The sequence below is a fragment of the Callorhinchus milii genome, unplaced genomic scaffold (genome assembly GCF_018977255.1).
Source record: "Callorhinchus milii isolate IMCB2004 unplaced genomic scaffold, IMCB_Cmil_1.0 Scaffold3, whole genome shotgun sequence".
Lineage (NCBI taxonomy): Eukaryota > Metazoa > Chordata > Chondrichthyes > Chimaeriformes > Callorhinchidae > Callorhinchus > Callorhinchus milii.
In genome coordinates this window covers 7,226,414-7,253,387 of record NW_024704744.1, presented here as the reverse complement: position 1 = coordinate 7,253,387, position 26,974 = coordinate 7,226,414, and the positions used below count along the sequence as shown (strand labels likewise).

Genomic DNA, 26,974 nt, shown 5'->3' with positions numbered 1-26,974 from the left:
AAAGGATTATTTATAATAAGATATATCCTAGTTGCTAATCAATTCCAGGAAAACCAGCGAGAGTTTGTGAACAAACAAGACATGGTGTCTGCTGATGGAAAAAGGCATAATATGGCAAAGTGACTCACTGCACAAACTGTGGGAAACAGACTGGTCACAGAAACAATCATTGTGGAGTCCCATACAACACAATAGTGACCTAGATGGAAAAGGTTCACTTGCGGAAGATTTGGTTGAGAAGCTTCTGACTGGGGGAAACCATGGCTAAAGAAGGTATTAAGACCAAATCCTGGTTGGGGCAATCAACTCCGTGATGCCTGTTAGTAGACGGCATAGGAAAAGGCCAGGAAAAGCTGACTGAAGGTTGACGCCAACTCAAATCTATTTTCACAGCAAAGGCCACAGAAAACACAAGAAGGATGGAAAAGAGTTGAGGCCAAGTGTAGCAGTTCATTAACTTCCACCCTGGTTGAAATCAACAAACTCAGCACAAACCAGGAGCTGAGCTGGTGACCTTCACTCTCAATGCTGATTGGTAGCAGACCAGACATTGCACTTCCAACAAATCCAACAGGGTCGTACAGAGCGCTGAAATGCACCAGGACTTAGCCTTCATGAACATACTGCCTTTAAGATTCAACATCACCAGACCTGTAGAAAGTCCCTAAATTCAGTCTTAATCCGGTGGTTTTCTGCAGTAATCGAAAAGAAACCGGCTTCCAAATCGAGCCTGCAGAGAAGGATTTTCTTTAATGCTGCGGAATCTTAAACTTTAACATAAAATGGTCTTTCAAGCTAAATTGAGGTGGAATTCCAAGCCCCAGAATTATAAGTTTAATAAAAACAATCCCTGCATTTAGTGTAGGGTCTTTCATGTCGAGAGGACATCGCAAAGTATTTCGGAGGATTTACTATTAAGCGGAGTAACTGTATTGGGTAATAAGAGTACACTAGCTTTGTAGAGGACTCCAGTGGCTCTTTCCAGGATGACCCAACCTTTTGGCTGCTAAGGGCTGGAATCCCTATTTGAGAAACATTGGCGGGCATCACAATATTATTGTGGTTCCCTTCCCAGAAACATAACATTTATGGGTTATGGAAGGAGTGGGTGGGGCAGGTGAAATGGAGGGAGGGGTGGGAATGAAAACGGGCAGGCCAGTTGATCACCAATCGTTAGACCATTGTCATAGTATATAATGTACTACAGAATTTTGGAAAACAACTTGAAATTGGGTGCTGATTTTGTGCAATTCCATTTGGAAAAGCCGGTAAGGCTGTTTTACAAAATTCCCAACAATGTTCAATTTTAAGCCTTCAGTCTTAAGCCTAGGAACAGAAAACATTTTGGGTGCAGGAGTGAAATGCAACTCCATTTCCAATGAATTTTATGATCTGACCCAGAGGTGAGAATGCTACTGACTGAACCAAACTCAGTTACATAAGAAGTAGAATAATAATAATCTGGCATTTGATATATCACGTCATTGAGACGTCTCAAAGTGCTTCACAGAATATATTGTAAAGTGGAGTGTCTGTATTTGTGGGCGAAATGTGGCAGCTAATTGCACACAGAAGTGCCCCAATAGCATTTGTGGATTGAGTGACCAAATTTTTTTTGAGGGATTATTACTCCCGGAAAGCGATCTGCCAATCAACTAACAATCGGATTCCTACCTACGGCTTACTAAAGAGGCATGTGGAGTAAGGAAACTTGTCTAAGATTTCACCTGCCCAGGGATCGAACACCCAGGTCACTTCTGCATGCGAGGCGAGCGCACTAACCACTACGATACAGGACTCCACAATACATTTAGGTTACTCTATATTCAGGTTATCTGCTTTCACAGTGCAAGTAAACCAACTGATGGACATCTGGGCATCCTTATTCCATTCTAAGTTGCAGCTCTGAAACGAAAGACAGTCATTTTCTCCATATAACACCACTCCCGCCCCCACAATGCTTTTATAGAACATGGACGCTTCAGAGAGCCTCATTGATACAGAAAACAAGCACCACTTTGTGTACAGTAATTGCAACAACAGCACTGTAGAGGTTGACCGCAATTCGTAGCGTGAAATGCTGATATGAAAAAGTATGGAATCAAAATGTCATTCTTCACAAAACTGAGGTTTGTGTACACCCCCATTGTATGTACTGCCTATGGCCTGATCTTGGAAAACACAGGCTGCACTCAATCTCTGGTGTCAGCAGGGTTGGAAGCAACTATTAATGGAAATTGAACTTTCAGCTCACCCACGTTAACCAAACCAGCCTTTTTGAATGAGATTTCATGTTGCTTTGTTTGCAAAACAATACTCCCTTCATTTCCAGTTAATCTCATCTTCCGAAGCATTTTAGGATGTGGCTTTAAGTGGAAGGCACTGTAAAAATGTGATTTAGAATGATCCTTGCATAGCGCCTTATCACATCATCGAAACATCTCAAAGTGCTTCATAGGATGTGGTGTAAAGTGTAGTGACTGTATTTGTAGGTGAATATGGCAGCCAACTTGGGGACAGCAATTCTCCCAACCCATGAAGTAAATGACCAATTGTATTTGGGGGATTATTATCAGGACACTTGGAGAAACTTGTTCTTTTTTCTAACAGTGCCATAGGATCTTTAATATCCACCTGAACAGGCAGATTGGACTTTGGTTTGATGTTTCAACCAAAGGACAACACCTCTCACAATGCAACAATACCCCACCACTGTCCTGCAACTTTATACTGTGAGTTCAAAGTCCTTACATGGGGCTTAAATCCACAACCATCTGACTTGAGGTAAGAGGCTGGCAATTTATTGTCTTTGTACACATTCAGTTTTGTTGTCTCTGACAGTCAGCATAATCTTTCAGTATAATCTTACATATTCTTAATTTATTTCAGGTTATATTAGATATATTTAAATATACACAAAATTGGAAAATACATTTCAAGTGACTCTAAATTCAGATGAAAATATGAAAAATAAAATGTAAAAGCAACCTACTTCACAGTTTCCGAAAGAGAGAATCAATACATACCGGAAGATCCTGAAATAAAAGATAATAAACAGTTAGTCTGGAAGATAAAACTATTATCTGAATAATGCATCAAATGAACAATATGTACAAACCACTTGTATTCTGGTACAACTTGGAAAAATATAACACTATCAGATACGTTTCTTGGTCAGCCAGGTGTCTAACACATGCTTAAGAGTATTCAGACCAGACACACTAAAGCACATATGTATATCTCCTACACATGGACAGTTTTTTCTTTCTCCCACAATTTTTCTTTGTCTCCATCTTGTGTCTGCAATGCAATTGTTCTCTCTCTCTCTCTCTGGAGGGACACATCCTGCCCATCTAATTCTAGAGAGTATTGGACATAGATTGGCAAGAGCCAAGGCTTGAAGACTCCAGAGTGTGCATTGGGGTACTGCTGAAGTTTAACCAACTAAAAACACACATCTTATCATACCTGGCTTCCCACTACTTTTCCGCACAGTCGGTATCTGAAGATTGCCGATAACTGAAGATGGCTGAATGCGTGATCTCCATCCCTCCTGACTCTGTCGTAATAGTCTGGCCCAAAGAAGGATATCAATCTAATCTGAAGAAAACTTTACATCGATTGTTTTTTTCACCCCCCACACAAGTTTTCTATGATTCCATCTTTGAATGAATCATATATTGCTTTAATTTTTGGATTTGGTTAACTGCAATATATAATGCGCTAACAGATTAAACTAAAATCATGTTATTGACAATAATAATAATCCTTTCATCTGATATAGCACCTTATCATGTCTTCAAGACGTCTCAAAGCACTTCACAGAATTTACGGTAAAGTGAATTGACTCAATAAGATACTATGGAGCTCCATGTGAAGGCTTTGAAACACCACAGCTGAGTATCTTACTGGCTCAGATGGAACGGGATGAATGTTGGTACGGAGTGGTATTCTGCAATATACTGTGTATTTCTAGGCAAACGCAGCAGCCCAATTGCACAGCAATGTCCCACAAACAGTCATGAAACGTATGACCAATTTTATTTGAGGGATTGTTGGCCAGCACACTGGTCATATATGAAAGAAACCCTCCTTTTCTTTTCGAAGAGTCCCATGGGAACTTTAATATCCACCTGAACAGGCAGACGAGACCTCGGATTAAACGTCTGAAGGATGGCACCTCCAACAATGCAACAATCCAGCAATGCACTAGAGGGTCAGCTTAGACTATGTGAGTTCATGTCCCGATGTTGATTTAGACCCCACAACCCCTTCACTCAAAGGCGGGAGCCCTACCACAGAGCCAGAATGACACACAATACAGATAGTAAAGATTTAGGTTTGAGGCCTGAAAGGCTCACAGAGCAATCTGATCCAACATTTACAACCTGCTCTAAAGATTAGCACAAATCATCAATATTGGCTTCATTTACTGCAGAACAGGAACCACTGTCAGCAGCGCAAGGTCTCCACATTCAATGTGCCGGGGAAGTGCTGCATTGTCGGAGGTGCCAGCCTCTGAATTAAGAGGTTGTGTGTCCAAACTCTTTGAACTTTGTAAAACTTTGAACTCACAGTCTAAGCTGTCACAACAGTGCAGTGCCATCAATGTCATCCCAAAGCCAAGACGTTTTACTGTCTTGGATCTCACTGCGCAATCTTGTTATTCCGTTGCATTATTGGCGCTGTTGTCTTTTGGATGAGACATAAAATTGAGGTTGTATCTGCCTGTTCAGTGGCAATATTCAAAAAGAGAAAGAAGTTTCTTCTTGTGACCTGGCCAACAATTCCCCCAAATAAAATTGGGCATTCACTTTATGGCTGTTTGTACAACATTGCTGTGAGCAAATTGGCTTCCATACTTGCTTACAAATATACAATCATTATACTTTACAGGAAAATCCTGTGATATGTTTTGATGATGCGATAAGGCTCTATATCAATTATGATAATTATTATTATTAGCAAGAATCTTATAAACAGACACACCGAGCTCCAAACAGCAAAACATTGTGGTTTGGATTCTTCACTGTAAATCATGATAGGGAGCAGTTTAAACAAAGTCTCCCAGTATGTTAATAAGACAGTAACACATCAAGGGGTTGAAATAACATCATAAACTATGAAACAGAAAACAGTCCATCAATGTCATCCTAAAGCCAAGACGTTTTACTGTCTTGGATCGCACTGCGCAATCTTGTTATTCTGTGATTATACAAACTTAGCACCACTTAATAGTGGTCCAAGGTTTCTGTTTCATTTGTTTTGCTGCCAATGGTATCACGCCTGTCAGTGACAGACAGTCAGCTGCTGTATTCAGATTCAGAGAAGCGACATTGAGTCCTGCCAAAATGGCTACGTTTCCAAATGACTCCCTGGTTCGATTCCTGATCTGTGTCGAATTACCTGATCTCAAAGTTATCTGACAGCAATAACAAGCTCTGTTGAGCGGTTTGAGATATATTTCATTTGACAGTACGCAAGACCAACAGAGGAGCAACTGTTTGAAGAACGCATCTGCCAAAAACATTGACTCCTCCACCCACCTGAACAAAAGTGTCTGCTCGGCCAGCTCACCATTTCGATATTCACTTATCCCAGTTTCCTGACTCAAATCCCCACTGCGCTTGAACCTGAGCCTTGCCCTTTCTGAATCGCATCCCCTTGGCTAACAAATCCTTCTCCTAGCCTCCAACGCTCCCATAGCCCTGGACACTACAGTTACTCATAGCGGTGATTAGGCTCGCGCCTCCTCAACTCCTGGATGAAAGCCAGTTACAAGCCAACCTCCCAACTCGCTCCACTTTCTCTGGCCATGACTCACACGTGAAGGCTCAGATGCTTCCAATCTCCTGAATTGCGTTTCAATACTTCCACATGTTCCCCTTACTCACCTCAGCTTCCAAACGTGCAACTTTAAGATCTGTTGACTCAGCCGACTTTTTATTCCCTGCCTGCCCAGAGATCCTTATCTCATTCTAGTTATTCAATTTAAATATTTATTATTATTATTATTAATTATCCTTAATTATCCTTAATAATAATAATTATCCTTATATTTGGCCTTTCACATCATTCAGGATATCTCAAAGTGCTTCAACAACAACAACAAGATTCCATTTATAGAGCACCTTTCAAGTCGGGAGGACGTCCCAAGGCACTTCAGAGGATATCCTGTAAAATGGAGTGACTATGTTACTTAACAGGACTTTCTGTAAAGTGTAGTGACTATGCATTTCGTTGGAGAACACAACAGCCAATTTTATCTGGGGGGATTATTGGAGAAAACAATAAGATTATTGGAGAAGATAATGCCGGTACTGGCATGGTAACTACACTTAACTGGAAATTCCACCTCGTTGAATCAGATGTCCCCTCATTAGTCCGGCTAGCCGGGGTTCAAGTGTAGTGCCACAAGATCCACCTGAACAGGCAGATGGGACCTCAGTTTAATGTCTCATCCAAAGGACGGCACCTCAAACAATCAGCAGCACAGCACTGGAGTCAGTGTCGGCTTGGACTATATCAGTTGCAAGTTTTCTTATGGGACTTGAACCCACAACCTTCTGACTCAGAGATGAGGGTACCATGAACAAATTGAGGTGCACACACATTTTGGTGAGAGGTAGATGAATATTTGATGAGCAGCAATATCAAGGGAGGACCAAACACTAGCACAATGGATGGAATGTCCTCCTTCGGTGTCTTAAGTATGTACAGGTCTGTGACATCCAAACTCTAGTTTAATTTATTTTGGCTTATCTGCTAACTTACGTTTTTTGACCTCTCTTACCTCCACTTCTACCTCCCAAACTACATTACTGTTGTTTCCCCCACAGAATACACAGTCAATCCACTTTACAATATACCCTGTGAAGGGCTTTGAGACATCTCAACCACGTGATAAGGTGCTATAATAATAATAACAATAATAATCCTTGCATTTGATATAACGCTTTTCACGTCGGGAGGACGTCCCAAAGCGCTTCACAGAACACAATGTAAAGTGAATTGACTGTATATTTGTGGGCGAACGCGGCAGCCAATTGCGCACAGCAATGTCCCACAAACAGTCGTAGATTGAAAATGACCAATTTATTATTGTTTTTGTTTTTTTGGAGGGATTATTATGAGACGTGTGGACTAAGGAAACTTGCCCAAGGTTTCGCCCTGCCTGGATTTGAACTCAGATCTCTCACTTGCAAAGCGAGTGCTCTAACCACTGAGCTACAGGACTCCACCTGCTATATCAAACGCAAGGATTATTATTATTATCACTGTGTCTTTGTAGTCCAAATCTGACTCATACACAAAACACAGTAACTTTAGCTTTTCTTCCTGCCTCCTCCAGGTTTGCAAATCTCTGACCCCTGGTCCCATCTTACTTGCTTGCTTCTCCAGATGTCTAATTCATATCTGTTTTTGGATGATACCTTCAACGCCTCGCTCCCCCACCTCCCGCATCCCCCCACACCCACCCCTTTCCTTACTCTTTCCATCGCTCCACATTTCCAGATCAAAGGTTTTCCTCAATACAGGCTCCTGACAAATATCCCTTGTGATCTCGTATCAAATTCTTGTTCCTCTTTCCCTTCCAACTCTCTTCTCCCAGATCGAAACCTCACTGCTTCTTGTTTCCTGACTCGCATTTCCTCGTCGTCTTTTTTACTCACCCAGCAAACTTGACTCATTCTCTCCTCGCCTTCCCTACTTACACTCTTCTTGGCATTTGTATCTCTCTTACTGCTCCTTTCCTCCAAGATTTTATCCATTTTATTTGGGTCGGTCACAGCTCTCCCACATCTCAAATGCTCAGCAAACCATTGAATATTATTCTATAACCCTTCCATTGATCGTATTTCACCTCGCCCCCTTTCTTCCTATTGTCAGGTCTTGGCTGAAGACCTTTCTTTTCGACCGCGCCTTTGGTCACCTTCCTCCCCCTGGCTCGGCCCCGGGATCCGTTACTGTGAAGCGCTCTGAGACGCCATCCAGCGTGGAGGGCGCAGTATAAATCCAAGTTGTTGTTGTTGTATTTTGGAAAAAATAGGATACATTACAATAATAAACCTTGAATTTGGTACAGCGCCTTTCAAATCAGAGCATATTTCAAAGCATTTGATAGGATTTCTTGTAAAGTGTATTGTAATTTGAATGTGATAAAGTACTTGCTAATGTCGTATTTTATATTGATCATTTTACTTAATATTCAAGTAGATCAAGAAGAATATTTATATTAGGGATTACATTTGTGCTTCATTCATAAACCTATCAATATGTGCAGATACGAGGAGCTAAACAACAACACCACCACCAAACTGCATTCAAATAGCACCTTTCATGTTGAGAGGACATCCCAAAGTACTGGACAGCCAAGGATTTCACCTTACTAACCCAGCCGCTCCCATCCTGCTTCATGTTCCCCATCTATGAGCAGGTGAATTTTCAGCCCATCTGCCCTCACTCTGTGGAACTCCATCCCAGAGTCCCTCTGACTCAGTCGGTCCCTCACCTCATTCAAGCTCCGTCTCAAGATCTACCTCTTTCACCATGATTTCAGTCATCTTCCCCCTCACCACCCCCCACGATTCACACCCCCAGATCGACTGCCCATCCGGGACTGTGAAGCACTTTGAGAACTCTTGCCAACAGGAGGCACTAATGGTTTAAAAGACTGGCCTTATTCGAAATATCAGGCTTTAAGATTTCACAGTGAGCTTATCCCTGGTCGAAACAGGGATAAAATCTCAGAGGAGTCCTGTAGCGTAGAGGTTAGCACGCTCGCTTCTCAAGCGTGAGGACCCGGGTTCAATTCCAGGTCAGTGCAAAACCTTAGGTAAGTTTCTTAACTCCAGACGCTTCTGTTTACACAGTAGGAAGTAGGAACCCAGTTGTTAGTCGATTGGCAAATTACTTTCCAGGGCTAATAATATCTCAAATAAAATGTGGTCACTCAATCCACAGACACTGCGGTGCACAATTGGCTGCCAGGTTTACAAAATACACAATCACCACACTTTACAATATATTCTGTGAAGCGCCTTGAGACGTCCCAATGAAGTGATAAGGCTCTGTGTCAAATGCAAGTTTTATTATTATTAAACAAGCATGTTAAAAAAAACGGCATGTAAGAGTCAGCATTTACGCTGCTGGTTTTAAATCACGTGCATTTGAGACACTGAATTGTAGTTATTAAAATGGATGCATTTTACTGCTTTTTTTTAAATGGTGTTAAAAGATGTACTTACAACATTTGGAATTTCACAAGCTGTTTCTCGCGCATTTTGTTCTGGGTCGCAGTAAATCCTTAATTTCTGAACTTCAAACTGCAAATAAAAAAAATCTGTGTTGTGCGTTTGAAATTAAAATGTGGACCATTCACATTTTTGAAATCACAAAGCAACTTCAAAAAGTCTTTGGTCCTCTCCTTTTTAACATCTGCATTCTCCCGCTCGGGGTTATCATCCTCAGGCATGGGGTTAACTTCCTCACTCTTGTTCATGCCTTCATCACCTCCAGGCTCGACTATGCAAACACTCTGCTTGTCGGCCTTCCCAACTCCTCCCTCCACAGGCTGCAGATAATCCAGAACTCTGCAGCCCGTGTCCTCTCCTGCACCAAACTCCTTGACCCCATCTCCCCCATTCTCGCCAGACTCCATTGGCTCCCTAACCTTCAGAGGATCCAGTTCAAGATCCTGGTCCTCACCTACAAAGCCCTCCATGGCCTCGCCCCACCCTACCACTGTGACCTCCTAAACCCTACCAACCCACCCGCTTCCTCCGCACAGCTAGCTCCAGCTTGCTCCACGTCCACCGACCCACCCGCCCCACCATTGGCGGGAGAGCTTTCAGCCATTCTGACCCCAACCTCTGGAACTCCATCCCCCAATCACTCCGCCTCGCCCCCTCCTTAGCCTCCTTCAAGTCCCACCTCAAAACCCTCCACTTCGACCATGCCATCGGTCACCCCCCTTCCCCTCCCCTCCCTTCTCCCCACTGACCCCTGGTCAGGTCTGAAATGCTGTACACTGTCCAGCGCCTTGGGACGTCTTTCCGATGTGAAAGACGCTATAGAAATGTAATCTTGTTGTTGTTTTAACTCCATATCTACACCTCCACCCTTGGCTCCAGGACCACTGCTGTCCTGACGGATTGTGTGTCAGACATCATGTCCTGGATGAGAGCCGATTTCCTACAGTTGAATGTCAACAAGACTGAGGCTCTCTTGCCTGGCTTCAGTCAGCGCCTCCTCACTCCAGGTTCTTGTTTGACCCTCAACTGTCTTGACCTGCTCTACCTTCCCCACTTTCTTTTTCAACTGTGCCTTCATTCAATCATCTTCCCTCTTCCACCACCCCTTGCCCTCCATCCTCTCTGATTCCAACCCACAGTTTGGATGCATTGTCCATTGCCTTGGGATGTCCTCCCGACTTGAAGGGCATTATATAAATTCAATTTATTGTGGTTGTTAAGAGCTGATACCCTCTCAACCCTTCAACATGCAATAAGCAGCTTCATTGTTCATCAATACTTAACCTGCTCAAAAGGTTTAAACTTACCGGTACGGTGGCTTTTTTCCCATGGTACTTTCCTATTTCGGTAACTCCACTGATAAAGATGCCAAGAACAGGATCGAGTTGTCTTTTCTCGACCATCTTATTGTCCACATACAAGGCTACATCCCGCTCTGTGACCAGGACCCGAATTTGATGCCACTCTTCATCAAACAACACCTTGAGGAGAGGGGATAACAGAAAACAGTCTCTTTTCAACATCTGTGCATTTACTTTTGGTCTGGATTTTATCACCTCTTTTTCCCAGAGATGTAAAATATTTGAAACAGGATTGAAAATTAACCCCAGAACAATAATAATAATCCTTGCATTTGATATAGCGCCTTATCAAGTCTTCGAGACCTCTCAAAGTGCTTCACAGATTATTCTGTAAAGTGAACCAACTATATGAAACAGATTAATGCTTTAGGAAGTATCGTGACAGTAGAACAAGAGAACATGGGTTTAGAGTTGTAAAGGGCAAATTCAGGACACTTAGCAGGAAGTTTTTCTTTACACAGAGGGGAATCAACAACTGGTACAAGTTGGCAAGAAAGTTGGTTGAGGGAAGAACACTGGGCTTATTTAAAAAAAACATCTTGATGCTGTGATAGGGGTATTGTAGGGTGGGTGTTCTGGAGGGATGAGATTGGTTGGGTCGAAGAACCAACCAATTGACCCAAACCAATCTTGTGAACTTGGGAGATCCTATTCTCTTCATTGTCGTGGCTTTTTAAGTAACGATTGTCTGCTCCAGTAGGGGAAGTTGTTGCAGTAAATGCAAGTTGTTGTTGTTTGGGAGGAATGGAAGTGAAGCGAGTGAAGCACTGGCTCAATGGCCCTCGTATCCTGTAGCTCAGTGGTTAGAGCAAGCGAGAGACCTGGGTTCGATTCCCGGCAGGGCGAAATGTTGGGCAGGTTTGCTTATCCCACATGCCTTGTTTACCTAGCAATAAGTAGTAACCTGGTTGTTAGTCGATTGGTGGATCGCGTTTCTGGCGGGAATTATTCCTTCAAAAAAAAATAATAAATTGGTCACTTCAATCCACAGCTGTTTGGGATGGAGTTCCAGAGGGTGGTTGCAGAGTGGAGGAAGGCCCGCCTGCCAATTGTGGGGCGAGCAAGGCAAGGGACGTGAAGCAGCCCGGAGTCCACTGAGTGGAAGAAGTGAACAAGATGGTAGGGGGTTAGGAGGTCGGAGAGGTAGGGGGGAGCAAGACCATGGAGGGCTTTAAAGAAGATCTTGAACTGTATCCTCTGTGTGATGGGAAGCCAGTGGAGTTGGCCTGGGGATGGGGGTGATAGGGTCGCGGAGAGGACACAGACTGCAGAGTTCTGGATGATCTGCAGCCTGTGGAGGGAGGAGTTGGGGAGGCCGACAAGCAATGAGTTTGCATAGTCGAGCCTTGATGTAATGAAGGTATGAATGAGGGTTTCGGCGGCCTGCGGTGTGAGGCAATGTTGGAGCTGGGCAGAGTTGCGGAGGTGGGGGAAGACAGAGCGGGTCATGGTGCAGATGTGGGGTAGAAAGGATAGTTGAGGGTCAAACAAGACTAGCTTAGCAAGGTGGAGTTGCAACCATGAATGGTGATGCTGTCAGAGCCTGAGGTCAGGAGGCAAATAGCAGAGGCAGAGCCACAAAGAACCACAGGTAATGGATAATACACAGCAGAGATAGGAATCTGTCTGTACATGAATCTTCCTTCCCTGAGGAAACACTGCAGAAATCCCTTCACAATACTAATAGCAGATTTGAATACAAATTGCTGAATCCGTCCACAATAGAAAATAATCAGGCAGTATGTTCCAATGCCAAACACAAAGCAATACTTTTCTGCCAAGCGTGTGTGTAGAGCCAGGGAGGAAGTGCAGATTATGATTGTTACAAATACAAGTTTTGGTTTCAAAGTACAGCACATCCTGTACATTCTAATAAAATAATAATCCTTGCATTTGATATCACATCATTGAGATGTCTCAAAGCGCTTCACAGAATATACTATAAAGTGTATTTTCTTTTGTGGGCAAAATGCGGCAGCCAATTGCACATAGCAGCGTCCCACAAACAGTCATGGATTGAGTGACCAATTCTTTCTGAAGGGATTATTAAGGTTTGCACGTGCTTGTTAGTCCTGGAAAGCAATTCACCAATCGACTAAGAACTGGGTTCCTATTTAATAACTGGCAAGCTTACATGAGTTCAGAAGGGTTGATCATATCTGGCCAGTGTCACAGACTTTCTGCAGAGGTGAAAGAACTCATTAGAAACGCAGCAGCACAAGTGAACACAAAGTTCATTTCCCCTACAGAAATCCATAGAAGAGGGTCATTGTATCTGTGCTCGACGAGCCATTAGGTCCAATTTACATTTATCGTAGCACCTTTCACATCAGGAGGACGTGACATTGCTGGCTGGGCAACTGAGCTGGGGGTGGGAGTCAAAGGGGGGTGGGGAAGTGAAAGCTGTCTGAAAGCGCAGTTAATGAGGTATTGCTTAAGATGGACCTTGAATGAAGGGAGGGAGCAAGCGAGTCAGAGAGACGCAGTGATGGAGTTCTCAAGAGTGGGGGCAGAATGTCTTAAAGCTCACCTGTTGATGGTGGGGTAGATAGGGCAGGGAACATGAAGCAGGCTACTGTTCGCAGACCGAAGGAAGTGGCCAGGGCGAGAGAGGAAGGAGGTCTCAGAGATAGAGTAAAGGGAGAAATAGAGAGGAAGGATCTGAAGCTGAGAATAAGGATCTTGAATTCGATCCGTTGGGGATGGGGATCCAAGGAAGCTGAGTGAGGATGGGTTCTAAAAAGCTTGTGGAGCCTGGATTGTGCTACCCACTTTTCCCTCATCTTTTCAAATGATTCCTTTTCAGCTATCTATCTACTTCTGCTTTAAAGCTAATATGAATCCTGACTCAATCACCATTCAGGATAGTGTCCCACAAACAATGGTAGATTGAAGTGGCCAATGTTTTTTTAGGAATTATTACCCCCAGAAAAGCATCTGCCAATCTTCTAACAATTGGGTTCCTACTTACTGCTAGGTAAACAGAGGCATGTGGAGTAAGGAAATTTGGCCAACATTATGCCCTGCCAGGAATCAAATCCAGGTCTCTCTTGCAAGGCGAGTGCTCTAACCACTGAGCTACAGGATTCCACGAGAGAGAGAGCATAGAGACAGAGACATAGAGAGAGAGAGAGAGAGACGGAGAGAGAGTGAGCGAGAGACACATAGAGCGAGAGAGAGAGACACACAGAGCGAGACAGAGACATAAAGAGAGAGAGAGAGAGAAATATAGAGACGTAGAGACATAGACAGACAGATAAACGGTGCCAAAAAGTCCCTATCAGGAATGTTTGCCAAATTCTGTGTTGTTCCAGCGCTAGACTGGAGAAAGCAAACAGACAACCCCCTCATACTTGTACAATATGTCATTTCTTGGCTGGGAAACTGACCTTTACTTGGCTGCAACGTTACCTGACCAACTTCCAAATCTCCACAAGAACAGAAATTAGCTTTCTTTTTCTCGTTAGCTAATCGATGCAATAGTCACATAAAAATGGCAGTCATATTTAACTTAAGGCACCGAGGTCAGATCTGCACCAAACCCTGTTGTATTTCAAATAATCATTATTTCAGGGTCAGAGGAACATAGGAGCATCCAGGATCAGAAAGACTACCATCGTCTATCTGACGTGTCCAAAATTTTGAGACAAAACATAACTATTCCGTCTCTCATATACCCCAAGCAAATTCTTGCCCAAGGAGTTATTTCATTCAAGATACGACTAAGGGAGTAAAAACTTCTGTAAAATATTCTGCATTTATGGGGATATTGGTATAGTTAATAATAATAATAATCCTTGCATTTGATATAGCGCTTTTCACGTCGGGAGGACATCCCAAAGCGCTTCACAGAACACACTGTAAAGTGAATTGACTGTATATTTGTGGGCGAACGCGGCAGCCAATTACATACAGTTGCTCAGTGTCCTACAAACAGTCGTGAATTGAGTGACCGATTTTTTTTGGAAGTATTATTAAGGTTTGCCATGCTCAATAATCATCTTAGTCAGCTTTCCCCTCCACACACTCTTCAATTCCCCCCTCCTGCTCAGGGTGCTCAGTGTTAAGTGCTTTGAGACATTCTACTGACGAGATAGGCTCTATATAAATGTACAAAACATAAAATACTGCAGATGCTGGAATCTGAAACAAAAACAGAGAGAGCTGGGAACACTCAGCAGATCAGGCAGCATCTATGGAGAAAGGAAAGTGAGTCAACGTTTCGGGTCCATGACCCTTCGTCTCTCTGTTTTTGTTCTATATAAATGTAGACTGTAATGCATTGCACATTAGAGTATGTTTGACCGGAAGTAAGATGGGAGCCTCTCGTGCGTGCTTTGGCCAACGTAAAAATAAACGGTTCGTAACTTTTATTTTGTGCGTGGAATAATTCCTTATGCCAATAAGGTAATTCATGAGATCGCTTCCCTTATTTAAAAGAAATGTTATAATTGGGAAGGCAGTTTTGAATAAAGTTGTGTTTCCCGATGGTGACCAGTATGGAGTTCATTTGACGGCAAGAAGTGACAAAAGCATGAATAATGTTTCCAAACATGTTTTAAAATGGCGCACAAATAGACCTAATAAAGAGTTAGGCAACTCTCAGGACAGGTCAGTCTTCAGACAGCATGCAATGTCATGCCTACCTTTATATCAGGAGAGCTGAAGATGACAGCCTGAGTGTCATTCACAGAGTGCGTGGTGGAAAAGATGACCGTGTTAGCTGCACCGTTCAACGTAACTCCTGTTTGGATCGTGCCATCCAGAGCAAGGATCCTCCATAAATCCCATTTCTCCTTAGTTACCGGTCTCTTGAATCGCAGTGTGGATACAAAGACGTATGAAGGAGGTAAGCCATCAGGAAAAATATCTCTGCAATAAAACGTTACGGGTTTGAGATTGGGAATACTGCATGCTGGATTTTACAATCTGTTTGATCAATGGAAAGACAAAAGGAAATGATTCTTTAAGCATAAAATAAGCCGAAACAGATACCTTGTATTTTCTGTTAAATCAACAGTAGATGAAACTTTATAGGCTTGTTTACCATGGTATGAGCCTACTGTTTTGCCAGCTTTTTTCCGAATATCTAATCCGACGAGGATATCAAAACCTTTCTCATCTCGAGATGCAACGGGAATTCGTGTAGGACAGACAGCCTCTGAAAATGACAACAAAGTGTAGCTATTAAAACACTCACGCACAAACACACAGTGCAACAAGCCTTGGCTTGTGCTAATTTGCGCCAATAGTTTCCGGAATTAGGTAAACAGGATGCGTCCCTCCAGGCAGAGAGAGTGCGCATTCTATTCCGGAAATCTATCCTTGGGATTTCCACGTGTAGGTGGGATCCATGGAAATTTCAGCTTGGTTTGGATATTCTTAAGCATGGTGATGGGTTTCTGCATGTGTCAGACACCTGGCTGACCAAAAAACAAAAATCATAATTTGACAGCAATTTCCCACAAAGTGTTTTGAGCTGTTTTAGGGGCTATTATGGGGGTTTTATGAAATACCGGAATCATTATATTATAACTAACTCATCTGGCTAATAGAAATACAATATCTGTGCTATAATTCCCCTTTACAACTATAAACCTCTTGTGCTGATGCTTTGATATACGTGAAATGAAATATCGAGACCATTGCTTCCACAAGCTCTGTAATTTTTAACCTTATGAACTCTGCTTAACTCCTTTAATCTGCTGTAGTTGATGATCCATATTTCATCCAGGCTGCCAACATCAAGATTCAAACAACCACAATTATCACACATCCTTAGTATAACACATAACAAACTATTTTCTAACAACTGCTGTTAAGTTATAATATTTTTCCACATAGAGCCATAGCTACTCTTAAGAATGGTGATGGGGGGTTTTCGCATGTGTCAGACACTAGTCTTACCCACCAAAAAAGTTAGAAATATATGATCTGGGGGATTGTTGGCCAGGGCACTGGGAGAAACTCCTTTCTCTTTATCGTCCACCTGAATAGGCAGACGGGACCTCAGTTTAACATCTCATCTGAACGACAGCACCTCTGACAATGCAACACAAAACGCCACCTCCAGTGCACTGAGTGTTTTCTTAGACAATGTGACTTCAAGTCCTGCTGTGGGACTTGAATCTATAACGTTGTGACTCAGATATGAGAGTTCTAACACTGAGCCAAGATGACACACATAGGGATAGGACAGGACAGTGAGATTGAAAGTACAGCTTGCTCTGAGAGTTGTGCAGACTTGATGGACCAAATGGTCTCCTTCTGCGCTGTAAATTTCTATGATTTTATAGTCCCGTGAAACACTTTGATGTGATAAGGCGCTATATCCCATGCAATTATTATCATCATTTTTATTCAAATTAAATATGGAAATCAATTAGTCACAATATTAATCAGGTTGTTTGGTTGTCTCTACATCGAAAAACTGAATTAAAATGAACTAGAGAAACAAACCTTGATGGTACATCCTTATTTAAACACATTTTCTTCTTTGGTTTAAATAAGTGGTAGAAAAACTCACTCCTTCCTCCCTAATTATTTACAATATATTTTTGGCTTGCGCACTGTCCAATGATAACACCATAATCTCGACTGATGAAAGTCTGAAATTCCCTTTCCAGCCAGATTCAGACTCACAAAATGAGTCAATGCAAAGCCTCTGCGAGGGAGTGAGAGTTTAGGAGATCAGCAGCAGATTTGAGGTCAGTTTGAGTTGGGTAGCTTTGCTTTCAATAATAAGGAAAGGCAAATGCCTCCCCAAGAAGGAAGGGTTGGTGATGCTGTATAAATTGCTCAGATAACAAGGAAACACAGTAGATGTGAATTTAAAAAATATATAAACATTTACAGGATAGTTAATTGATTACATGCTAACAAATGGGGGAGGGTACAGTGGAGAGGCTGCTGTCTGGTAAGCTTTCCCACATGCTTGTCCAGCTAGGACCACCCTACCCTGGGGTTGTAGGGTTAATAGGAGGTGAGTGAGGTGATTCTCAGCCGCCAGTGACTGGTCTACGCTTCCATGTTCTGCCGATGAGCCAGACTGGCTGTGTCCTGGAGTTCTGCGGACCTGCCTGGCTCAGAAAATGGACTACTGAGACTGCCACAAACGGCTGACTCAGTTCCAACATACCGTGGAGGGTGAGCAGGTAAGTCGGGTTGGGGTCACCTTGGAGCTGAGCTGCCTCCAAGGGAATATGTTAGAGTTGAGTGACATTGCTCTCAGCAGTCCGGTTCCTGAGCGAAGCAGGTACGCATTGCTGTTGACAGGCCTGCCAGCCTATCTCACATGCAGGACTTGGAGGACTGGCCAGTCATTGGGAGCAGGGATTCTTGTTAACCTTGCAAGTCAAAGCTCTATCAAGTAGGGTGATCCTAGCTGGAAAAGTACTGGAAAGTTTCCCGATACTCAGTGCTCTCAATGGAAAGTTGCAGTTTTAGCTGGTTAAACTCCAGCAACACCCTAACACACACTCCCCAAGGGGTCCCCAAGCCTTGGACATCAGCAACCTACGTCTAATAATCTCTGGAATTAGGTAAGTAGGATACATTCCTCTGGTGAGAAAGTGCACATTCCATTCGAGACACAGTGAAATTTCATTGCAAAAGTGGCTTTAATATGTGGAACTCTGTCTAGTTTGTATACTCTTATGCATTGTGATGGATTTCTGCACGCATCAGACACCTTAAGAAAAAGTATCCATCATGCAGCAATAGCAACCTTCTGACTCAGAGGCAAGAATGCTAACATCTGAGCCAGGCTAACATACATGGGAGTGTGCTGTAATAGCAAAGGGGAATAGGAGACAGATGCTATAAAAGTTTCAGGTATTTGTTGCTCGTGACTGCAATGTGTATTCTTGAAATAAGCCTTTTCAAACACATGTCTGGTGTATATTGTCAGTTGTTGACAAAGCAGGTGCATGCTACGTTTAACTGAATGCAGTCAATCCAACCCTTTAGTTTTCTTTGGTTGATGTTCAGCAGAGTAGGATAATGTAATACTTGTTCTGGACGGCTGTTTCTCTTGGCCCCAAAGAAATTCTACGTGCTGGTCAAAGATTGCACTGGGATTCAAGGAAATACTGGCTGCAAACGTAGGAAAACGAACAAGAACATGCCTATTCTATTAGGATTTCTAATAGAAATAATAAAAAATGTTTCTAAGTGTTTTAACTGTCTCGTCACCTTCCCTCTCCTAATCACTTTCTCTCTCCTGCTCACTTTTTTTTGTTGATCAGCTGGGTGTCTGACACATGGGGAAATGCATCACCATGCTCAAAAGTATCCAAACCAAACAGAGTTTGATGCATTCCACCTACACATTGAAATTCCCATCTATTGGAATGGAATGCGCACTCCCACTCCCTGGAGGGATGAACCCTTCCATCTTACCTATATCAAATGCAAGGATTTACCTAATTCCAGAGAGTATTAGGCGCAGGCTGGCAAGAGCTAAGGCTTGGGAACCCCAGAGTGTGCACTGGGGTAACTACTGGAGTTTAACATTTGAAATCATAGTTGAATGCCATTTCTTAGATGAGGAATGCAATGAATTGGGGAAAATTGAAATTCCGACCCCTTGTCTTCGCCTTCAAGGCCCTCCACGGCCTTGCTCTTCTTATCTCTGTGACCTGCTAACCCCATATCAACCACTCCCTCCACTCTGCAGGCTCCAGCCTGCTCCACATCCCCCACCCGGCCCATCCCGCTCCATGTCCCCCAAACCACATATTCTGTCCAGCCCGCCCCACCATTGCCAGTTGGGCCTTCAGCCTCTCTGCCCCACCCTTTGGAACTCCATCTCACATTCTCTCGCTCCCTCCCTTACCTCCTTCACGCATGTCACAAGATTCTCCTCTTCAACTGTGGCTTCAGCCACCATCATACCCTTCCTGCCCTCCACCCTCCCTTATCCCAATCCCCTGCTTGGGTTCAATTCCCTAACTTTCCAGCGCCTTGAGACGTCTTCCCAATGTGAAGGGCGCTATACAAATGTAATTTTTTTTGTATTGGGAAAACATAATCATTGTATTGAGGTACCCGTGAGCGTGGATGTGTGGGCATGGGCACATGAGGGCACAGCCGTGAGCATACCTATCCGGGGGGCAGGGCTGTAGGCATGCATGTGCACGGACGTGTACATGAGTGACAGTGGGGGGTGATGCAGATGGGGGAGGGTACATGTGAAGAGAGTTTGTGAGCGCTCTGAGATCTATCGCGTATGAAGGGTGTTATACAGATGCAAGTTGTTGTTGTGTGCAGTTGCGTATGTGTGTGGATACTTGTGCAGGCGAGTATTCATGCCTCAGCCATTGGGTTCTCTCGTGTCCACCCAAACTGCCAAATGGATCTTATGTTAACATTCAACAATTCAGTTAGTACAACACTGAATACCAACGTCAATTATATTGGCAATCAGTGTTGTACTTCAGTTGTGGTATGGAATACAAAGCCACAACCTTCTGACCAAGAAGTAAGAGTTCCATCATCTGAGCCAAACTACCAGTGAAATGAAAACAGTTCCTCCAAGTGAAGTTAACAACAGAAGTTTGAGATCGAATATAGCCTATATTTCGTATACAACAACAACTTGTATTTATATAGCATCTTTCATGTGGGGTAGTATCTTGGAGCGCTTAACAGTGGCAGAGCTCAACACCGAGCCGAGAGGGGAGGTAGTCGTAGCCACGGTAGAAGAGGAAGGTCTTCAGGTCTGATCTGAAGATAAGGAGGGGTAAGGTAGAGGGATTGAAATAGAGTTCCATAATTTTGGAGCGAAGTGGCTGAAAGCACGGCTGTCGATGGTGGAGTGTAGGAGACGAGGGATGTACAGGAGGTTGGACAGAGGTGGTGGTTAATAGAGTGGGGTGTACCCAGGTGAGAGGTAGGGAGGTGCCAGGGCATGAAGTGATTCATATGCAAGTGTGAGGATCTTGAAATCGATCCATTCTGCAATAGGGAGGCAGTGGAGCCTGACACAGACTAGGGTGATGGGGGTATGGAGTTTGGGGTGGGTGAAGGTACGGGTGGCAGAGTTTTGAACTGAATGGAGTTTATTAATGGTGAAGCTGTGGAGAACAGCGAGGAGGGCAATGGAATATTGAATAAAGGTTTTGGCTGAGTTGGGTGTGAGGTGTGATTGGAGGCCGGCAATGTGGCAGAGGTGGAGAAAAGCTTTTTTGGTTAGGGACTGGTTGTGGGGTATACGCCTTTGTGTGTAAATGAGACATAGATGGGATCCAGTGAAGAACACAGCAAAACCAATTTATTCTTCTCACAAGTGAGACTTTTGCTATCTCTGTAGCTCCATTCAACTCTTCACCCCATCAACCCTGTTAATGTGAGGGGAGGGGAGCAAGGTGTCCCTAAAGTTAGATTTCCTCTGACAAACCATACTTGGTGAAGCCAGGAATCAAATGCCATCTATAATTGCAGATCTCCTTGACGTTATCCTGTGTCTCCTCAGAGCCCATTAAGCACCAGAGAACCCCTGCTTACTCCCCCTCATTTTATCACTTTTTGGGGTCAGCTGGATGTCCAACACATGAGGAAACTCACCTCCAGGCTTAAAAGTATCCAAACCAGACAGAACTCCATATATGAGTCGAATTCAAGATCCTCACCCTCACCTACAAGCCATTCGCGGCCTCGCTCCCTCCTACCTCTCTGACCTACTATCCCCCTACCTACCTGCCCGTACCCTCCGTTCCTCTGGCTCCGGTCTGCTCCACATCTCCCGCCCCAACCGCCCTACCATCGGTGGCCGGGCCTTCAGCCTCTCAGCCCCGAGGCTCTGGAACTCTATCCCCCAGTGCCTTCGCGTTGCCTCCTCCCTTTCCTCCTTCAAGGCCGGTCTCAAGACCTTTCTCTTTGACCGTGCCTTCAGCTCCCCTCTCAACTCTCTACCCCCTCCTCGCTCCCTCCCTTCCCTCCCCTCACCCTGACCATTTCCCCCTTGCTCGGGTCCTGACCTGACTGTACAGCGCCTTGGGACGTCCTCCCGACGTGAAAGGCGCTCAATAAATGGAATCTTGTTGTTGTTGTTGTATGCCACCCACACAAAAACATTTCCGTGTCTGGAATGGAATGCCAGGAATTCCACTCACTTACCTGATTCCAGAGCATATTTTCACAAGTCGGTGAGAGCCAAGGCTTGGGGACCCCAGTGTGTACATTGGACTACTGCTGGAATGTAAGCATTGAGAGCACCGACTCTCTGGCAAACTTCCCGCTGCTTGTCCAGCCGGGACCAGCATATCGATTAGGATACATGGAATTTATTGTTATTTTTGCAGGGTAAACAGAAAATGAGTAGGAAGAATCTCTGCCCCTCAAAGTCCTGCCGATGACGCAGGCTGGCCAGTCTGTTATCAGCTGTAACCTGGAGTGCCCCACCTGGCTCAGGAACAAGGTTACAAAGATAGTCACAGAGGATTGAATTGATTCAACATTCTGTTGCCAAGCAAAGCACATCACCTTGGAGCCAGCTCAATTCTAAGGGGACCCCACTTACTGACCCTCCAAGGAGGATAGTCACTAGTTGGTTATCATTTTTGAATGGATGAAGGGTTGAACAAATCCACAGGGATTGAAACCCTGAACCTTCTTGTCCTAAATTGGCAGAAAATGAAACTTTAGGAGTTTTTTTTAACACCTAGAGGCTTATTACAACATGGAACTCTTCATATAATCCATAGTAGTTTTTATTTGGAAAAAAGAGGACTTAGGCAACCATCTGAAAAGGAAAACAATTGTATTTAGGAAAGGGCAAGGGAGCTGTAATAACTAGCCAGCCTTTGCCTTTGTACTTACAATAAATGGCCTTTACATGGAACACCTATTTAAGAAATATAACAGGCTAGACCTTGTTAAATACAGGTCATAAAATAATAATAATATTAATCCTTCCATTTGATTTACCATCTTTCACATCAGGAAGATATCTCAAAGCACATTGCAGGATTTACTGTAAAGTGTATTGACTGTATATTTTGTAGGCAAATTCAATAGCCAATTTGTGAAGAACAATGACCCACAAATGGCTATGAAATGAATGACTAATTTTATTTGGGAAGGATTGTTGGCCGGGACAACAGGAGAAACTCCCTTCCATTTTCAAATAGGATCCGTAGGAGCTTTGATGTCTGCCTGAACAGGCAGATTGAGCCTTGGTTTAACATCTGATCTGAAGGGCAAAAGCTTCATCAATGCTCCCCTAGTACTGTATTTGGAGTGTCATCCTAGACTTGTCCCATTGAGCCCACAACCTTCTAGCTCAGAGAAGAGAAGTGCTGCCAACTGAGCCAGGCAGACACACATGAAGCAAGGTTAATAGATGAGTCTTTAGAAACCATTTCATCTTGAGCAAAACCTGCACAGCATTAAGGCACTATAAGCTCCCAGCCTTTTCTCTCTCTCCGTACATTGTGGAGAAACTTAATCAGCAGCTGGCTTTAGTACACAGGAACATCTGGGACAAGAGTCAATTTAAGATCAAGCTGATTTATAACCATCCAGAGGAAAACTGCAGAAACAAAGTACTTAACACAGCAGCACGTGAGTTGGGACCAGGAACAGTGAGCAAAACACAGGAGAACAGTAAAAAGTATGGGGAAAATTGGCTGCCAACTGCTGAGCAGTAAGAAGTTAGCTAAAAGAATTAAGATGTGAAGAATTCAACTGGGAAGGCAGACCACAGGTGCTTCAAGGCTTAAGAGAGTGAGCAGAAACTGGAAACAGTGGTGCAAAGGAAAGCTGGAAGTAGGACAGAGAGGAACGAAGATTGGAGGGAACAGAGGTGAAGGAACAGTCCAGATCAGAACAAGTAATAGTTTTTCTTTGTTGGAAAAGTAACTGTTTGCCAATTGTCAGCATCCAAGGGGAACAGGAAGCTGTGACACACAAGGAGACCATCACACTGAGCTCCAAATGAGCTGTAACCTGGACAAGAAGGCAGCTTGATCTTAGTAAATTAACTTAGTAAATGAGCCTGAAATCACATTAACTCTAAACAGGATGTATAAGCTGTAGTTGATTCCATTTGTGTATCTTAGTAGGTGAAATCAAGACCCATCTTTAGATCTAACTTTTTGACCATGTTTTTGGTCACCTTTCCCTCTTCTCCACCCTTCTCAGCTGCACACCCACACCACACCACCCTCCTGTTTTCTTGCTGTACAATCTATGTAAACCTATATGAATGTAATTGTTCTTGTTGCATTGAGACAAGATTAGCCATTTGTTGACATGATGGATTAACTACAGAGAAGGTATGTTTTTTCTGCTTCCTTCTCCAAATACAGTGAATCACTCAATATGCGGTTACAATTGGGATCTGAGTCATGCAATGAATTATTGGTTGAGCCTTCAGGCTCCTTTCAGTAATTGGTAAACAAATGAAAGGAAAGATAGAAGACAATTACAAGCAACCACGTTACACATGGACACACGAAAAACAGACACTAGTCACTGCCTCTATTTAAGCACTCCGAGATCCTGCCCATGTGAAGGGCAATTTATAAATGTAATTTGTTGTTACTTGCACTGCCCCTGACATATAGGTTAAGTACATGCAGTCAGTCAGCACCAAAAGATAGAAGTTTGCTTGTCTTGTGTGTCTGTAGGTCTACAACCTACTAAAAGAGTCGTAATTCAATAAGTCGCATTACAATGAGGTTTAGTTCTCTATGCTGTAGAAACATAGCGCAGATTGTATCAGAGAACGACGGATGTAGTTAGCTTCATTAATGCTTCATTAATACAAACTAATGGAAGTTGAGTAAACACATAATAATTCTCCAGTGCATTATTTGCTGCATTGACAGCAGCGCCATCCTTTGGATGAGGCATTAAACCTGTTTAAGTAGATATTAAAGATTCCTCAGCACCATTCGAAAAGATAAATAATAATATTTGCATGTGGTACAGCTTTGTATCACTTAGGCGAGACATCGCAAAGCTCTTCAAGGTATATATCGTAAGTGGTTTGACTGTATTTGTGGGCAGAGTTTATCCCGGTATCCTAGTCAACAATCCCCAGATAAAATTGGTTTTATCTGGGGATTTTGCTGTACGCAAATTAGCTGCTACATTTGCCTACAAAACAGAGTCACTGTAGTTGATTCAATTCTGATGAAAGGTCATTGACCTGAAACGTTAACTCTCTTTCCTCTCTCCATAGATGCTGCCCCATCTGCTGAGTGTTCCCAGCAACTTCTGTTTCTATCACTGTAGTTGACTGAAGTTACCTATGAAGTGCTTTGAAATCTTTCAATGTTATGACAACAGCAACAACTTGCACTTGTATCGCGCTCTCCATGCAAGGTAGCATCTCAGAGTGCTTAACAATGGCGGAGCTTGACTCCCAGCTGTGGGGTGGGGGGGGGGTGGTGGGGGGCAGGGGGGAGGTGACCGTAAGCACGGTCGAAAAGGAAGGTTTTCAGGCGGGACTTGAAAAACGGGAGAGAGGGGGCAAGGCAGAGAGTTGAGGGAGAGTGTTCGACAGTTTCGCAGCGTTGTAGCTGCCAATTGTGCAGCGGAGGGTTATAAGATTATTTATTAAATTAATCTAAGAAAATCTTCTTCCCCGTGGCTATAAATAGCGGGGTTGAAAAGACAGGGAGCAAAGAGTATGGCGGGCCTGACAGAAAGAAGTTCCTTCTGCTCCAGCTGTTTCTGTTAACACTTGTTGGTGTAGCACATTTCTATTGTATTACATTTACACTCACACTTTCTGCTCTGTGTTTGAAGCACAGTTTACAAACTCCAACTGAAGGTTGCCAAAGACAGGAAGCTGGGACCTTAAGCCAGGAATAAATCCACCAGTTATTCATCTCATGATGGTCAATATAGCACTGGCAATGAGTGTGAGGAGTTGCTGAAGGGAAATTGGGTACAGTACATATGATAGACCAAGATGCCATCTAGCAACTGACTGATCCAACAGGTTAAATAATGCTTATTGTTTATTTTGCCAAACTCTTCCTAATTCTGAACACTTCAAGCAAATCACTCCTAAACCTCCTCAGGTCCACAGAATATAATGTATCCCTAGCTTTTCGCTATGGTTTGCCTCCCATTTCTGATATTCGTGTGGAGTCTCCTGGGCACTCTCTCTAAAGTCGGTCTATATCTTCTCTGCTGTTGCGCCAATAATTGATCATTGTTCTGTACATGTAGTCTCAGCATGTCTGATGGACACATTTGATTATTTATGTTCCAGTTTAACACTTAGAGTGCCAGCACATCCATAGAATCGCCCGTTTCTAAGCTCACAGATTGGCCACATTTTGAGCTTCCAATTTTTGTTGGGAGCTATAAATTGGGACATCCTTCCAGTGTGAAAGGTGGTATATAAATATAATTGTTTTACTATATATAGAGAGAGCGAGAGAGAATATGTATATATATACACACAAAAATAATTTTTTAACTAGAATATCAGAAATACTTATTACTCTTATGTCAATCGTAACCTGTTAAAATAAATACAACTCATTTTTAAATAAAAAACAATGCTTTTTATATATATATGGCAACCACGTGCTCCCTCTCATGATTATTTCCTTTATTTTTTCTTCTTCATCCCATTCTGTCTGCACACAATATCTGTTTTCTTCTAGGAAAATGAGATTAAATGGCTGAAGGGCCGTTTTCTTTCTCTGAACCAATCGTGTGATCCACTGTATTTTCATTTTTACCTATTTCTAACATTAAGATCTTTCGCTTACTCTTCATCCGCTGTCTCCTACATCTCACCGTCTAATGGAAGATCTTCAGAGATTGAGTCACCTCGCATTGATCCTCACCACTTTTTGCTCTGTGTCTAAAGCACAGATAGCAAACTCCACCTGAAGATCCACATTTTCAAAGATTCAAAACTAAACCAACAAGGGTGGGTCTGCAGCCTCTACCATGGGTATTCCACTGGAGATTGACAGTCGTCAGTCATAGGACTTTCAATCTCGTGTCAATCTCCCTTTCGCCCACATATATACAGTCAATTCACTTTACAGTATATTCTGTGAAGTACATTGAGTCATCTCAACAATGTGATAAGGTGCTGTATCAAATGCAAGGATTATTGTATTTATTATTTTATAGATGTGACCCTTTCAATCTCTGAGGCCACTGAACTTTCCAAATTCAGAAGGTACATTGAACTCAAATACCCAACTTATCAAGTGAACACTACCAAAGTATACATGTATCATACCCTAATGCATGTATATATTACAGGGTAGCAGACTCTATAATAATAATAATCCTTGCATTTGATATAGCTCTTTTCACGTCGGGAGGACGTCCCAAAGCGCTTCACGGAATATACTGTAAAGTGAATTGATTGTATAT

At 43.1% G+C, this 26,974-nt stretch overlaps 1 protein-coding gene across 1 annotated transcript in view; it reads right to left on the bottom strand.

Annotated features, from left to right (window-relative positions):
- The window catches only part of col21a1 (collagen, type XXI, alpha 1), a 122,672-nt gene that overhangs the window by 83,699 nt on the left and 11,999 nt on the right, over positions 1–26,974 (bottom strand). The window contains exons 4-6 of the mRNA XM_042332755.1: positions 15,611–15,776; positions 15,262–15,487; positions 10,562–10,735 (exon numbers count right to left, since the gene is read on the bottom strand). Of these exons, the coding sequence (XP_042188689.1) occupies positions 10,562–10,735; positions 15,262–15,487; positions 15,611–15,776 (566 nt within the window). The remainder of the gene's footprint in view (positions 1–10,561; positions 10,736–15,261; positions 15,488–15,610; positions 15,777–26,974) is intronic.